Source organism: Gracilinanus agilis, chromosome 3 (genome assembly GCF_016433145.1).
Source record: "Gracilinanus agilis isolate LMUSP501 chromosome 3, AgileGrace, whole genome shotgun sequence".
Classification (NCBI taxonomy): domain Eukaryota; kingdom Metazoa; phylum Chordata; class Mammalia; order Didelphimorphia; family Didelphidae; genus Gracilinanus; species Gracilinanus agilis.
In genome coordinates this window covers 464,456,480-464,474,276 of record NC_058132.1, presented here as the reverse complement: position 1 = coordinate 464,474,276, position 17,797 = coordinate 464,456,480, and the positions used below count along the sequence as shown (strand labels likewise).

The window sequence follows — 17,797 nt, the reverse complement described above, 5'->3', positions numbered from 1 at the left end:
AACCAATAGAGGGGAAAGATGAAGAAGGGGAGTAGTCAATAACATTAAGTATATTTCAAGGATGCCAAAAAGGATGAAAAATGAAAAAAAAAATCACTAGATTTGGCAGACAGTGAAGTGATCTAGGAAAAGACAAAAAAAGAGACAAAATGGAAGACTATTTGGAGGTGGTGTAAAGTCATGAGTGTGGATAGTGAAGAAAAGTGGTGGAGTCAGAGGACAGAAGAAGCTTGAAAGTAATATTGGGTAAAAAGAAGATTATTTTTAATATAGGGGAGAAGGGGTGGAACATCTTTATAAGCAAAGGGGAAGAAATTGGTAAAGATGGAGACCGAAGATGAATTTTTGTTGTTGTTTAGTCATTTTTCAGTTTTAACTCTTTGTGACCCCAGTTTTCTTGGCAAAGGTACTAGAGTGGTTTGCCATTTTCTTCTCCAGATCATTTTATAGATGAGGAACCTGAAGCAAACAGGGTGAAGTGAGATGCCTAGGATCACACAGCTAGTAAATATTTGAAGCTGAATTAGAACTGAATTGAACAAAGATGGAGGAAAAGACTAGAAATAAGAGAGAAGAAATTTAGAGCTTATGTCTAAAGACCTTGCTCTTTTTTAAAAATTGAACCAAAGGCATCCTGAGAGTGAGGAATTTATAGTTGGAGACTTGGTAAGCAAAAGTTTGGAGTAACCACTAGGAGACATTTGAAAGAGTCAATAAGAAATAAATACCATGAATATCCTGAGGACCCAAGTTAGATTAGTTAGTTGTGTTAGGATCATCAGATAGCTAAGATAGAAACATAGACTCACATCTAACATAGAAGACATGTTAGAGATCATTTGATCCACCCATCTCCTTTTACAGATAAACAAATTGAGTCCTCCAGATCTCAAGCAATTTGCTCAAGATCATGCACCCAGCAAGTTGTAGGACCAGGTCTAAAAATTAGATTACCCTGGATTTCAGTATTGTATTCTTGGCATGATACCATGGTATCTCATTGACATAATCCAACCAAAAAAAAATCTAATTTAAAGAAAGATCATTTATGAAATTAAATCCACCTGAATCAGACTATTTTTACAAAGCATATATGGGTTCCATTTGTAATTCTGTTGGGAAGAGGAACCATTTTTTGGCTTGTTAGATATGACTTGATTAGATAGAGAAAGTAGTAATTTACATTGTCAATTTGAAAATATTTGATTAAGCATTTATTTACATTTAGCATATCATGAAAATACATTGTTTACTGGCTTTCACTTAAGTAATGTTTATCATATCTCTATAATATGAAGAACATTGCCCTGGGTCCTTAGGGAGGTCCAAAGATGAAAGAATTGCCTACCTTTGGGGAACTTAGTATCTAATGATATTGCACTGCAAACACATTTCTGAAGTTGTTAGTAGAAAAGTGATAAATTTGCTCATTTGAAGTATAATGGTGTAATAGGTATACCCCCTGCATTCCATTCAGAATGTTCATGACTCCTAGCAAAGGCTTTTCCTAATGTGCTTACAAACAAATCTGCTTTTAAACTATACCTATTACAATGGAGAGGGCAACTAGGTGGCACAGTGGATAGAGAGCCGAGAGATAGGACATCTTGGGTTCAAATCTGTCCTCAAGTCTTAGAATCAGATAGAAAGTAAAGTTAAAAAAAAATTAAAGGAAGTATAAGGAGGAAAGTTCAAAAATTAAAATAAAAACAAACAACAAAACTTCCCAGTTTTTCTTGTTTATAAAATAGGGGTGATAAAGTTGCATTTACCTTTCTCACTGAAGTTTTCAGGAGAAATAAAATACAATTTGTATAAAATGCTTTGTAACTGTAAAGTTACAATGATCTTGTAATTCCATTGGTTAGTAAAGCACCTTGGAAGACATTGTCCCTACTAATAACAATTGACATCTTCCTTGTTAAAGTAGAAACTGATTTTCCACTTTGTGAATTAATCATCTCATTTGATACCTTTATTCTAGTTATTTTTAATTTCACTAACATTACCCATAGAAAAAGGCAGGAGAACAAGAAAAACTCATGCTCAAATATGATAGTATTCTTATTTATAGGTATTTTTAATGATAAAAATATTGAATTTCTATTGCAGTGCATAAAATATAAATGAAATTTTTTATTTTTCAGGATAGCAGAATTATCTTACATACAAATATATTTTGAATTTAATACTAAATTCACTTCCCTGTCATTAAAGAAAACGATTTGTAGTCAATCTTTCTTTTCCCTTTTGAAGAATATTTTCTGCAAGCATAATAATAAAAAATTACTGTGAATTTCACCTCTATTCTTTTAGATTCTTTTGATTGCATCTTAGTTCTACCATTTTGTGAATAGTCTACAGAAATCTATGTCTTGGAAAATAGTTCTTGGCAAATAAATTTGGAAAGATTTGCTTGTCAGGTAAGAAAATTCAAAGGATCTCTTTTCATCTCTTTAAGGTCTAAATCCCTTTGGCAGGATCAGAACCTTTTTAAAATTTTTTCCTACTGGGTGCATTTTTCACAGCTCATCATCTTTTTCCAAGACTTGATGCAGCTAGGTTCAAAAGTTTCTCTACTGTATGACCTTATTAGAACAAAGGAGAATTAGGAAAAAGGGTTAAGCCTCCTGCTGAGTGGAATATAATTGGAAAATTGAAGATAAACATTTTAAGATGCTTTTTGGGGGAAAAAAAGCTGCTAATCCAATTGCTACTTGAATTGGGCAAGGCGGGGAGGGGAGCTTTGTTTTTTAGATAATATTTTTCTTGTAATTTTTCTGCTATCTTTAGCCTGATTTCTTAACCTGTTTGTTGATAGAATAATCATTTGAGAAGGCAGACTGCCACCTTTGTTAGGCTGTCTTTCTAATAAGCTCTTTTAGTAATGGATCTTCTGCTTTTTAATACCAGTAAAATTAGATTGAAATGAAAGTTAAATTGGCTATCTTGTTGAATTTATATATTTAGATTTTATATTTGTAAAAATAATGTCATCTATGGTTGCCAATTGGTCGAGACACTCTTAATCATTAAGAGTGCATTGGCTTAATTGTCTATTTTTAAAAATCCTTGGATTACACTTGCCAAAATTTGTCATGTGGTAGCCAGCCTTTTTGCTGTTTAATTATTTTTGACTTCTTACTACAGGCATGCAATCAATAGAACTTAGTGCTTGAATCCTTCATTGTCCAATTCCCTCATATAAGTCCAGAGACTTGAAATGATTTTCCTGAATCCATACAGTGTGGGAGCAGAGCTCTAGGTAAGCTGGCTAGACCAGAATAAAGTATTGCATTTAAAAGTCAGCTTTTTTCCTCAAATGGTTAAACCAATTTTTTTGTGGAAAGTAAGACATTTTCACTTTCCATTGTTTTATTTTGTTCATTATTCCATGTTTATATCACTTTCTAACTATATAGGGTTCATAATTTCTACAATATAAAGTTAGCTACAAGTTTCTGAATTACTTTGAGACTGTACTTAAATTTGCCTCAATAACTTACCCTATTGTCATTCCTACCTTTAGAATAAATTATTTTAACAACTAATACAAGTAAACAATACTGAATTTGTAGAGTTTGATTTCTGGGTGACAGTGGAGAGAGTCTATTAGTATAGATGGAAAAAACTTTGTATATCCATTCAACAACTGACACCTTACAGATAAAAAGATCTAAAAGACTTGTGTTACCAACTTTGCAGTTTTTCTATGGCTTTGTCTAATTTGGGACATGGATTTTTGATGTCCATATTACAATAAGTAAAATACAAAATTTTAAACTTCCAAGTTAGAAGTAGCTTTAAAGTTTCTAGTTCCCACCCTTTGTCAGAAACATGAATCTACAGTATTACATCAAATAACCATCCAACTTGTGGTTGAAGAACCTACCAAAGCAGATTAATTATTAAAAGCCCACCAATTTAATTTTTTTGAACCCCTAGTTTCTAGGAAGATTTTTTTCCCCCTTATCATGAGTCTGTATTTCCCTTTCTATAACTGAAATCCATTGTCTAGTTCAATGCATTTAAACCAAGAACGAAAAATATAATTCCCCTTCTGTATTACAACCCTTCAAGTATTTCAGCAAAGCAGTAATTTTCTCTGGGCAAAAATCCTCCATTCACTTTCTCTAATGGAACTTATTATGCCATGACTAAAATTTTTTCATAATTCTAGGTTGGATGGAGGATAAGGAAAAGTTCGTTTGGCTATGTTGGAATACCCACCATTGTTTGTCCTCAAATGTGACACCCAGAATTGAACAGGATAGTTGAGTTTTGATCTGATCTGGATGAAGAACAATGATATTAGCATCTAGCTGGTCCTCATGGACCCAAGGATGACAGTTGATGATCCTTCTGATCCCTTGGCATCTTTACTTCTCAGCTTCTTTGACTCAGTTCTGCCTCATGAGACCTCTTCCCATAAGAACATTCATCTTCTAGACAATGTATTCTTTCAAAATTGCTCTAATGTCAAAATCGTAAAATCTGAAATTCTTTCTTTGAACATAGCCCATTAATTGCCATCTCTCCCATTACCTGAACATAACTTATACATTTATCCTAATCTGTAGTCCATTGGTCTTTCCCCATTTTTAACCAGAATTTAATCCCTCTATTAGATGAATTTGCATCACTACAGTATCTGTATTTTGTGATTAGCCCTCACCTCTTTTCCAGTCTCTCAAATTACCTTATCTCAAACTTCAGCTTAATTTGGGGAAGAAGGCGATTAGGGGGTAGTAGAAAAGGAACTTCAATGTAAACTCATCCAGTGATAGCACACATTCTGTGGGTAAGGTTCCTAGTTTGCTCATGTCATACTCGTCTTGACTTAGACTTTTTTTTTTTTTTTAAAGATTTAGGTTCAAATACTTGTGTAACCTTGCCTAAGTCATTCTTAGCCTTTGAAAAATCAGATGGTTAGACTAGTTAGCTTCTGATGATCTTATGTAATCCTAATTTTGATGATTACTATTCTTCTGTTTCTTCAAGAGCAAGTCATGGCATGCCAGCATAACCTGATTTATTTAGAAGTCATTTCTGTGGGCTTCCATTTCCATTTGTGCAAAATGAAGAGAATCTAGCATCATGTAATTGGCCAGGTGGTATAGTTCTCATTTCCCCCCATAACTCCTTACCCTAAACTTAACCTAAAAACCTCAGAAGAAAGATATATACACCAAAAATAGAATACTAAAGCTGGAATGCAAGATTTTGTAGGTATTCTTCTCCTCCTACCCCCCCCCCCGACTTTTTTTTTTCTTTTTGAAAGATAGCATTATGTAGTGGCCTCAGAGTTGGACTTGCAATCTGAAAGACCCTTGGATATTTCATTTTACTTCTCTAGGTCTCAGTTTCCTGGTCTATTAAAGTGAGAGGGTTAAACTCAGTGAGCTCTAAGGTGCCTTCTAACTTTAAATTTAAAATTTGTGATTCTATAATCTATGAGCTAAATTTGTTTAAACCTTTTTTCTTTTGAATAAAGGGGTTATATTACACTAGATCTGGCATTCTTGTCATGTCCACTTCATGCATTGATCAAGTATTTTCTCTAGGAGCCAGGTACTTCCTTGTAGGGAATTTCCTGGATATATAAATGAACAGACCCGGCTTTTCTTAAGATGCATGCTGTCAAAAACAGCTCTGTTCTAAGTGGTTGCATCTGTGAGTATGGAATGAGATAAATAAATAAAATAAATAAACTATAGTAAAAGTACAAAAGCAACAACCTGGAATGGGTAGATAGCAAATACCTGAAGGGTCGAGGGAGAGAAGAATTAGGAGATTTAAAAAAAAGAAGCAAAAAAAAAAGTCAAATAATAATACACATGCTCGTTTCAATATAATTGTTGTCCATTATATGTGTACTTTCATAGGCATTTTAAAGCATTTTTTCTGAGAATGAGTCCATAGGTTTTTTTTTTTATTATTATTATTTTTAAACCCTTAACTTCTGTGTATTGACTTATAGGTGGAAGAGTGGTAAGGGTGGGCAATGGGGGGTCAAGTGACTTGCCCAGGGTCACACAGCTGGGAAGTGGCTGAGGCCGGGTTTGAACCTAGGACCTCNGTGGGCAATGGGGGTCAAGTGACTTGCCCAGGGTCACACAGCTGGGAAGTGGCTGAGGCCGGGTTTGAACCTAGGACTTCCCGTCTCTAGGCCTGGCTCTCAATCCACTGAGCTACCCAGCTGCCCCAGTCCATAGGTTTTACCACACTTCCAAAGAGACTCTAGGAATCTGTCCTTAAGCTTATACTATTCAATATTTTTATCCATGACTAAGAGGAAACTGGGAAATCATTCTTAGGTTCCAGAAGACACAAAGCTAGGATGTGAATAACAGAACCCCAAAAGATGTTGATAACAGGACAAACCCTCAAATGTTCCAAAATTAAAAAAGGAGAAATTCGAAGGGATTAAATGTAAAGTCCTATACTTAAGTTCAAAAAGTCAATTTCACAAATATAAGAAGAGTTCTGGCAGTTACGTGAAAAAGATTTTAACATTTTAGTCAAATAAAAATTCAGTACGAATCATCCCTGTTGCACAGCACAACCGAGGAAGGAAAGGGGAGTGAAAGTTCAACGTAGGCCATAGTAAAGGAAGTATATTGTTCAGAAAAAGGGAAATAGGAATTGTACTTATTCTATCTTGGTCAAGTTACAAGTTTGAGCAGTAGGCTGAGTTCAGTTCTAGACATTTCATATTTCTGGACATTTAACTTAGAAAGAATGGAGACAAGCTGGAGCAAACTGGAAATCATGCCATTAGAATAGCTGTTAAAGCCACTGGGAATGTTTAGAAGAAAAGACTTTTGAAGAAGGAATAACTATCTTCAGATATTTGATGAATAGCCATGTAAGAGAAATAGACATTGATGGCAGCTTTCTGAAGTGGAAAGAACACCAGATATGAATTCAAAGGACCTGATTTCAAAATTCTCCTCTAGTGCTAACTTGTGTCTAATCTAAAGCAAGTCTCTCTCAGCCTCAGTTTCTTCCTCTGAAAGATAAGGAGATTAGACTTGATGGCAGAGGTCCCCTCTTGCTAAAAGGAGCTCTAAGTGTAGAATCCTCTGCATGATCCCAGAAGACAAACCTAGCAGTTGTGGTAGGCAGATTTTGGCTCTGTATTCAGAAGTTTTCTCTTGCAGTTAGAGCTATTTAAGACTGGCATGAACTGCTTTGAGAAATAATAGTTTCCTCTCCCCTGGAGAGCTCCAGTCAGAAGCTAGATGACTTCTTGCCAATAAAGTTGAAGAGAGAATTCTGGGTCAGGCATCCTTTGAACCCAGAGGTCTCTGAAGTTCTTTCCAAGGGATCTTTGATTCTCTGATTTACTGTTCTTTTCTCTGTAGCATGCTAAGTAATCTTTTGACCAAATTATAAATTTTAAGGCCAATAGTCAAATCCATAGCTATCATTTTATTGTGAAGGCTTTTGACTAAGGTACAGAACAAAGATGGTAAAGTGATCATCCCTGAACATGATAGGAAACTTTTATACTAGTACTGAATTCCTTTTCTAACTTAAATTTTGTCATGTTTAGACAAGCTATATGTTATTAATATTAAGAACTTCTAGAATTATGTGAGTAGAGTAACACACAAAAGATGAAATGACTGAAGAATAAAAGTTTGCTCCTCTGAACATATCAATTTATTAAGAAATGCATACCAATTGCCCAACATATAGGGACTAAGCCCCTTGCTCAAGTTAGGAGACAGATTTTTATGTAGAAAACAGTTAATCAAATAAGACCACATTAGTTAAAAGAATACAATACAGTATCAAGTAATCTATTTAGATGAAAGATTAGATATTTTCCTAGTTGGGAAGAGTAAACAGATATAATTCCATGAATTTAGGAAAAAGAGATGTTCCCTTCTTCTCCAAGTATCTGTAAACAACCAAAGGAACGTGAAAACACTAATTGATTGATCTGTATGGGGAAAGTTTTCTGATAAGACATATGGGTTTTTTGAGATGTACATTATGAGAAAACTCCTTACATCAATTTTAAGATCTGTTTCTGGTCAACATAACTTAGGTCTTTGGTCATCAGTCTCTAAATAGCAGGTACAGGTCATCCAGTTTCCAAGCCATATAGCGCTAGGTTCAAACAATGCAATAAGGTTTTCTCCCAGTTTCCACAATTAAATAAATCTTTCTTACAAGACTGAATTTGGACTTGACCCATAATTGAATAGAAAAGGAACAAAACTAGTTCCAGAATTGTCACAAGATGGAGTCATTGTGGTTCACTCAATTCCCACAACTAACCAATTGCTGTCCTAATTCCCTCCATTATTTTCTGTTTTCCTCATGGTAGCAGAAAAAAGTCTATTTCTCACATGATCCTAACTTGTTTTAATTCCTATGTTTATCATACATTTTTATGTTTCAGAGTTTAGACTAGTCATGAAACCTACTTACCTGGTGATACTCTCTTTTCTGTTTTCCATAAAGCACCACAAATGCAAATTTTGTTCAAAAGAAAACAAGCTCTGGTGTTCTCTGGAACTCTTTTGGAATGTAATTTATGCCATTTTTAGTAGTCATGTCATAGATGTTGTTTTCTCTTTGCTAGGCTAAGACTTAAATTCTAAAAACAGTAAATCTCATGTAACTTTACTTTGGATTTATTGTGTGTGGAGAGATGCATTTTATCTGTTTTTAAACACCTAGAACTTTTATCTTTACTTACAAACTCTAAGGCTCAACCTCCATGTTTATTATTATTTTTTTAATAGACATTGAGGGCATTTAGAAGCACATAAAAATGGAAAACAGGAAGGAACCATAGAGGTAATTTAGTCCAACCAAGACATGAATTCTGTAAAGATGCCACTCATCCTTCCAACAATCTATTATACTCTTGGATAGCTCTAGTTGTTAGAAAGATTTTCCACATATTGAGCTGAAATGTGTCTTCCTCCAACTTCTGCCTTTTTATTCTGCACACTAAGACCAAGCAAAAGAGGTTTAATGGGGAAAAGCACTGGCTTTGGATTCAGAGAACCTGGATTCAAATCCCAATTCTGATGATTTCCACCTATGTGGTCTGAGCCTCAAGTTCTTCTGTAAAAGGAAGAATGGGAGTAGAGCACCTCCAAGATCTATAGAACCATGATCTTATGATCTATCTCCCACAGGAGGAAACTTTATATATTTGAAGACTGCACTCAGTCCCTCTCCATCCAAAAATTCAGTACAAAAAATAGGCTTGGTGATTCTTCAACCTTCCTTTTAAAACTTTAGTCTGTCTGTCACCCCCAAAATGGCAGTCTCTCAAGAGATCAGTCTTTTTTTCTCTCATGCCAGATGGATGATGAGTTTTGTTGCAGTGTAAAATGTTACTAAGGAATGGGTGTAACTAGTCAATTCAGTAAATAGAGAGCCAGAACTAGACCTGGATCTAAATCTGCCCTTAGATACTTCCTAGCAATATGACCCTGAGCAAATCAATTAATCCTGGTTACCTAGCCCATGCCACATTTCTGCGTTAGAATCATTGTCAATTCTAAGACAGAAAGTAGGGATTTAAAAAAAATGTTACCAAGGAATGGAGAAATATAAAATGTGTTTTTCCTATGAGGAAGAACGTATTTCAGTAAATACTTTTGTTGTAAAGTTTATTAATAGGGTTTCGAGGTGAATACAGAAGATTAAAATGACTTTTTAGTTCTAGGCTAGGTATCAGTTTCTGACATTTGTACTTTTGGGCATTGTTTTTTGTTTTTGTTTGTTTTTTTAAGGTTCCTAAATTTATGACATCCATAGAGTAGCACATATATAAAGTTAGCAGAGGGGAAACATTTTCATTTAAAAAAATATATTTAAAAAGTTTCAGTGAGGTCTTTTGTTTTAGGTAAATGACATCACAGCCATTTCTAAAAATCAACGAGCAAAGATTTTGGGGGCACATTATTGAGAAGTTTAGCAAAAGAAAAGAGAAAATGGTGGCTGAGTGGGACAGTCCTGGAGTCACATGAAAACTTTTTGTTCATTTTAAAGATAAAAGACACTATGCCTAGGTAAAGGGAGGGAGACTAGAGAGTAGGAGAAATTGAAGATAATCGAGAAAGAGCCATGCTAAATATTAGAGGCTCATTCCATAGGAGATAGGAACAAAGAACATTAAAAAGATAGAACTGTGGCTACCTGGCTTAATTGATAGAGCGCTATCCCTGGAGTTAGGAAGACCTAGGTTCAAAGTTTGTCTGAGACATATCCTAGCTGTGTGACCCTAAGTAAGTCACTTTACCCCAATTGCCTAGCCCTTACCACTCTTCTACCTTGAAACTGATACTTGTATTGATTCTAAGACAAAAAGTAAGAATTTAAAAAAAAAAAGGTAGAAGAGCTAAATTTAGCTTATCCAGTGAGATGAGAGGATCATTGGTAGCTGAACACCAGAGAGAGTCAATATAGCATAGTGAATAGGGGATTATCTTTTATTTATTTTATTTTTTATTTAAAAATATGTTTTATTTTTTATTTATGTTTATCTAAAAAAATATTTTATTTATTATTTATTTATTTCCAGGGCCTTCCGTCTTGGAATCAATACTCTGTATTGGTTCCAAGGCAGAAGAGTGGTAAGGGCTAGGCAATGGGGGGAGAGGGGGGGAATCAAGTGACTTGCCCAGGGTCACACAGCTAGGAAGTGTCTGAGGCCAGATTTGAACCTAGGACCACCCCCCCCACCCCACCCCCGGTCTCTCTAGGCCTGGCTCTCAATCCACTGAGCCACCCAGCTGCCCCATGGGGATTGTCTTGAAGTCAGGAAGATGTGGGTTCAAATTCTTCAGATAGTTACTCTCTTTGTTACTGTAGGTGAGTCATAGAATTTTTCTGACCATTTTTTGTTCATCTTAGTTGGATTCAATGGCCCCATCCAGTTTTAAATCTATGAACTTAAAGGTTATGCGAAGAGCCTGGTCTTCACTTGGGAGGGTCTCTCGAGGTGGGATGGCATGGCGAAAATGAAATGAAAACAAGCCAGAATGCAAGTGGAATTGCAGAGGCTGTTCTCTGTTGCCATCTGCTGATTTTTATTTTTATACCCTTTTTTTCCTTTATGATCTTATACAGGTTTTGATTTTCCCATACATTCAAAATCACATGTTAACTTTTTCATATGATTGGCATTTACTAATTATCTTACTGTGGTTAAACAAAGGAGCAAGCTTGTCAAGAATTATTCATTATGGAATGGCTTATTTGGAACTTTTTATTTTTGGTATCCGTAAGGTACAAGAACATCACTTCCTAGCTAAGCATAATAGTTAATTATATTTTAACTAATTAAATAATGCATATTGTTATGTTATACTATTCATACCTATCATTAATCAAGGAGATAGTTATGGTATTTGATTACATCAAATAAGATACAATAATATCAATCTGGTCCAAATTTTGTTCCCATTATGTTCTTTCATTTTTCACTGTTTTTTTAAAAAGTATGTTTGCTGTTCTTTCTGCAGTTCTGGAAGGGTGATTCTGTGCTAATTTGTCATTCCCCTGTTTTCCTTGTGTTTCACTGTTTCCTTGGTCTGTGGGAGTTTGGGAACAAACCCAGGCCAGGTACTTTCTTGCTGGGAAATTTAGAAACTTGCGTTAACTCACTAACTGCTGATTTTTTTTGCTGGGCTGATTCTAGGGCAAGTTTCTACTATGGGGGTTTATTTAGGGGTTTATTTTGGGATAGTGGGTAGTCTGTGACTGTGGTTGTTCTTGCCATGAACCTGAATTGTTTTTCTGTGTCTCCCTGGGGCTGAATAAGGATGCTGATTGCAATAGTTTCAATGCAAGTGAATGTCACTGTAAAAAGAGTCACAGAGGGTAAACTGAGTGTGGAATTTCCATCCTCCTGACAACATGCTGTGCTGGATTGTCAGAGCTGGTGACTAGCTGTGCTAAATGTCATGGCTTTGATGGCTTCCTGCAGGCTTAGGTGTTCTGAGTTCTAATCCAAACTTTTTCATATATTAGGCATGTGACTATAACTCAATTATGTGACCCAAGACTCAGTTGACTCTGTTGATAGTAGAGCTAATAGTACACTCCATGTCTACTTCACAGGGTTTTTCCAACAATCAAATGAAGTAATCTATATGAAAGTATTCAACCAATGCAAGAGAGGGAAAAGAATACTGACTATGGTACCAAAAGACATGGCTCAAATCCAGCTTCCAATGTTTACCGTCGGTGAAAGGACACATTAAGTGACTTTAAGTCATTTCTCTGAACTTGTTTCCTCATTTGAAAAGCAAGGAGATTGGTCTCTTGAGATTCCTTTCCATTTCCTCTTCCTCTCTCACTGTTGTTCTTTTGGTGACCACATCAGTAGCACTTGATTTATATTCTGCTGGATTTATTACTAATCCCATGTGGGGAGGGAAATGGTTCGATCAATCAACCACAATCCATATTTATTTGTTGCATCCCTGCTACCTGACAGTTCCTCTTCTAGGCACTCTCTGATGCTACAAGAACAATGATCCTGTTTGAAAATAACTTACATTCTAATGAGGGAAATCCAAATGCATGTGTTAATATATACCAGGTAAATAGGCTGCTAGATGCTTCAGTTAATAGAGTGCTGGGCTTGGCATCAGGAATACCTTCAATTCTAACTTCAGACATTTTTATTAATTGTGTACACTGGACAAGTCAATTGGCATCAGTTTCCCTCACTTTCTTTTTCTTAAAAAATGGGGGTAATAATAGCATCTCCCTCCCAGGGTTGTTGTGAAATCACAATTGAGATAATTTTAAAAATACTTATCAAAGTGTCCAGGACATAGTAAGCATGATATAAATATTATTACTCAATATTACATAAATATAAAGTTCTATACAAGGTAGTTTGCTAAGAGTCAGAGGGTAGGACAGCAATCAGGAAAACCTTCATATAGAAGATGATTTGGGCACTACTTCTTCAAGGAAGAAGGGGGATTTTGAGAAGGGAGACAGCTGAACATTGTTAATGAACCAGCATAATTCCTCTCTAGTAACATGCAGCTTTTGTGCTCCACTTGGTACTCCAGGTGTACTAAAATTGACAAAGCCTCATCATCAACCAAAAATGTAAGAGGTTTTATTTTTCTAGTCATTTTTGCCTCCAATTCCAACTCAGTTTAGTTTATTTCCCTCATTGGTTGGCTGCTTAGGAAAATGAAAGAGGTGGTGGATATTATAGCAGAGAAAATGCCATCTGAAAGTGACATTGATGTCGCCAGAAACTTTCTTATGAAGATTTTGAGAAGCTCTATGAGGTACAGTATTTGGTTTTTTCCCCCCTGACTATGTGTTATAGCCATAGTGTTGATGGATTTATTCATTCCCTCCTTTTGCTCCAATCCATCAAAAATAATTCACCTCCATATCCCTTCATCCATTCCTTCCTTTCATCCAGTTGTTCTAATTCACTGACTTAGTGATCCATATTGTGCTTGTTTTTAATCTTTTTCTACTTGTGTCAGAGTCTCCTTTCAGTGTTTTAGCCTGCTCAATATCCTTCAGAAATTAAAAAATAATTTATTCTCTATAACTCAATCTACTAAGATTAAATTGAGATCTTTGCTTCTTGTTGATCTAGGCAGGGCTTCCACATGGATAATTTGTCCACAGGGAGTTATGCAAAAGTATGATTTCTTTCCAGAGTGAAGTTCTTTCAATCTATACACTAAGTTGCTTAACTATTTAGGTTATTCTAGAATAATTCTTAGCTGAAGAACATGAAGATGGAAGAGTCAAACTTTGTGTATTCTTGTAGTGAGAACCCTTTTCTCCTTGGGTAAATTTATCTTACTTTTGTAGTTCTCCAGGAGCTTTCTGCAAGGAATATTTAACATTGCGCCTGGATAATTTTGTCTAAAAATTTTAGCCAAATGTAAGTTCTGTTGGGTAGTGACATTTTTGATCTTTTTTTTCACTCTGTCTTATTCTCAAGACTTTGTTATTTTATTATTCTCAGAATTTTGTCCTATTTAGATTATCCTAAAGTATCAGTACCATTCATTCATTCATTCAATTCATTTAAAAACCACACATTAAAAATCTTTTCTGTGGAAAGCACTGAGGGAAATACAAAGGTAATTAAGACACAGACCCTTCCTTAAAACACTTTGTACTAATAGCATCTTGCAATCACCTCTCTCAAAGATTCTTGTTGATAGATGTTAAGTAAAATAAATCTTTTTGTCTAACATATGAAAATTGGTTAACCAGCTGGCTACATTGTATACTAAAATATAAAGTTTATAACTGGGTTATAGAAATAGCCAAGCCCAGCCCCTATCCCTAAGAGTGCTTAACAGTTCTAGTAAAACTGTCCTAAACCAGGGGAAGAAGATAGCACTATTCACTTTGACAGTAAGTACTGAAGAAAATTGGCTAAATTCATATCTCAAGCTCTTTTCTCAATCTTATTCATGCTGAAATAAATTTGTAGGTTGAAAAGTTTTAATATTTTAAGAATAAAAATCTTAGCAGTGAGCAAATTACATAACCTCAGTTGCCTAGTCCTTACATCTCTTTTGCTTTAGATCCAAATTTAGTATTGATTCTGACAAAAGGTAAGGGTTTTTAAAAAAAGAATATCTTGTCACTAAGATACTTTTCTAAGCAGTTAATTATAATTTTCTAAGCAGTAAATTATAGACATTTGTTTAGTATTAGCTTTTACACTTGTTCATAGCATGTTGTTTTAGAACTAGTTTAACTGGACCACATTAGTTTTCTGTTTCAGACTGTTGCCTATTCTTTTCCAGGAGGAATGATGTAGGCTGTAGACCTCATTCTTGGCATGCCACCAAATTCACAGAAAGCCATCCTGAGACTGTTTCCTCTCAGTCCAATGTCTGCACTTCTTGGCATGCTCGGTACCATGCAAGGTAAAGTGTTTCCTCAAGCCCCTCATCCCCATGTTGTAGAAATATATATATTAATTTTTTCCCTTATTGATAAGAGTTTTTTTTTTTTAAATAAACCCTTAACTTCTGTGTATTGGCTCATAGGTGGAAGAGTGGTAAGGGTGGGCAATGGGGTTCAAGTGACTTGCCCAGGGTCACACAGCTGGGAAGTGTCTGAGGCCGGATTTAAACCTAGGACCTCCCGTCTCTAGGTCTGACTCAATCCACTGAGCTACCCAGCTGCACCCTTGATAAAGAGTTTTTAATAATGGTAATATATGAATGGTTCTCATTCTGAAATAGTTCTTATACAATATTATGAATTGTAGATTTAGTTATATTCTTTTTGGGAGTCAAAAAGTCCCTCCCCTTCTCCCTCTCAATAATTCTGTACAAAGGGTACAGTTTGGACATAGTTACAGATTGTTCTCCAAAATGATTGGAGAACTGTTTGTTCTCTGCTCCATCAATAATTCATTAATATACTCATTTTCCATCATCCTCTCTAGCATTTGTCTTTTCTGATAGATGTGAATTGGTTCCTCAGAGTTGTTTTAATTTGCTTTTCTCTTCTCAAATGATGTAGAGCAATTTTTCATATGGCTATTTTTTCTGAAAACTGCCTGTTTATTATATACTTTGACCATTTACCAATTTGGGAGTGGCTCTTATTTTTATAAATATAACTCAGTTCCCTATAAATTCATAGAGCAAGACCTTTATCAGAGAAACTTGCTATAAATTTTTTTGCTAATATTTCATTGTTCATGGGACCTTTTGGCAAAAGAGTTTTCCTGATTATCTCTTTTAATTGGGTCTGTTTTTACTTTTGTTTTGTATGAGATCATGATTGTTACCCTTGCCTTTTTTACTTTAGCTGAAGCATAATAGATTTTGCTCCAGTCCTTTATTTTAACTCTGTGTGTCTTTCTGTTTCAAGTGTGTCTCTTGTGAACAACATATTATTGGATTTTGTTTTTAATCCATCCTGGTATCTGCTTTTGTTTTATGGGTTAGACCATCCCATTCACATTTACAGTTATCATTATTAATTGTATATTTCTCTCCTATTTTCTTCTGTTTATCTTCCTCTCTCCCTTTTTTTAGCCTTTACTTTCTCAAAAGTCTTTCACCTCTGACCAATGCCTCCCTTAGGGACAGCTAGGTAATGCATTGGAAAGGGGTACTAGACATAGAATTAGAAAGATCTCAATTCAAACCCAGCCTCAGACTCCTGTTAGCTATGTTACTCTGGATAAGTCACTGGACCCCTATTTGCCTTAATCCCACATCAGTAAAATGCGGGCACACTGGAGAAGGAAATGGTAAATCAATCCAGTAACATTGCCAAGTTTGTCCATGGGGTCATATAAAGTCAGAAAAAACTGAACAACCAACAACACTGCCTTCCCAAATCTACAATTCCTCATATCATATCCCCAACCCTTTTCTTTTAGCTTCTTCTTTCCCCTTATTTCTGTACCCAACTAAGTGAATAAGAATGTGTGTAATTAATTCCTCTTTTTAATCAAATTCAATGACTGAGGTTCAAGCATTGCCTGCCTCTACCCCATTCACCTCATTTTCCTCTCAACTATAACAGCTCTTCATTACATGCCTTTTCATATAAGAAAAAAATTTTCCATTCTGTATATTCCTTCTGCCTTCTCCAGTACATCTCTCTTTCTCATCCCTGCTATTTTTGGGGGGAACATTCCAATATAATTAACTCACATCTATACCCTCTTTCTATGTAGTCTCCTTTTAACTTCCCTAGTAATGATAAAGTTCTTAGAGGCTACATTGATCCTCTTCCTATGTAAGAATATAAGCAGTTTAACTTTATGGAGTCCTTTCTGATTACTCTTTCATTCTTACCTTTTTACACTTCTCTTGAGCCCTCTGTTTTGATGTCAGATTTTCTATTTAGCTCAGATCTGCTAAATTAATGCATCAGGAATGCTTGGAAAGTTCTCTATTTCATTTAACATCCACCTACCCCAACCCACTCCTGAATTATTATAATTGGTTTTGCTGGCCAGATAATTTTTAGTTGTAATCTGAGCTCTTTTGCCTTCTGGAATATCATATTCTAAGTCCTCCTCTTCTTTAATGTGGAAGCTGATAAATCTTTTGTGACTATATCTCTATAATATTTTAGTTGTTCCTTTCTGGATGCTTGTAATATTTTTCTCCTGGGAGCTCTGGAATTTGGCCAAACTATTCCTAGGATTTTTCATTTGGGGATCTCTTTCTGGAGGTGATTGGTGTATTTTTTTTTTTTTAATTCCTTACCTTCTTTCTTAGAATTAGTACTATGTATCAATACCAAGGTAGAAGAGCAGTAAAGCCTAAGCAATTGGGATTAAGTAACTTGCTCAGGATCAGCTAAGAAGTATTTGAGCCCAGTTTTGACCCCAGCACCTCCAACTTCAAGAGGTTTGACTCTCTATCCAAAGAGCCAACTATTTTCCTCTGATTGGTAGATCCTTTCAATTTCTATTTTATCTTCTGTGTCTATGATATAAAGACAATTTCCCTTTTTAATTTCTTGAATTATGATGGCTCTTTTTTTGATCATAGCCTTTGGTAGTCCAATAATTCTTAAATTATTTTTCCTTGATTTATTTTCTAGGCCAGTTCTTTTTTCAATGAGATATTTTACATTTTTTCTTTCATTCTTTTCACTTCATTTTATTTTTTCTTGAAGTTTAATAGAGTCATCAGCTTCCACTTGCCCAAGTCTCATTTTTAAGGAACTTGTTTTCTTCAGTAAGCTTTTATCTTTTTTGTTTTTCTTCCTTCCTTCCTTCCTTCCTTCCTTCCTTCCTTCCTTCCTTCCTTCCTTCCTTCCTTCCTTCCTT

The 17,797-nt window shown here is 35.2% G+C and overlaps 1 protein-coding gene across 1 annotated transcript in view; it reads left to right on the top strand.

Moving 5' to 3' along the window:
• The window catches only part of SHROOM2 (shroom family member 2), a 258,104-nt gene that overhangs the window by 154,635 nt on the left and 85,672 nt on the right, over positions 1 to 17,797 (top strand). The window contains exon 3 of the mRNA XM_044670384.1: positions 14,793 to 14,915. Within this exon, the coding sequence (XP_044526319.1) occupies positions 14,793 to 14,915 (123 nt within the window). The remainder of the gene's footprint in view (positions 1 to 14,792; positions 14,916 to 17,797) is intronic.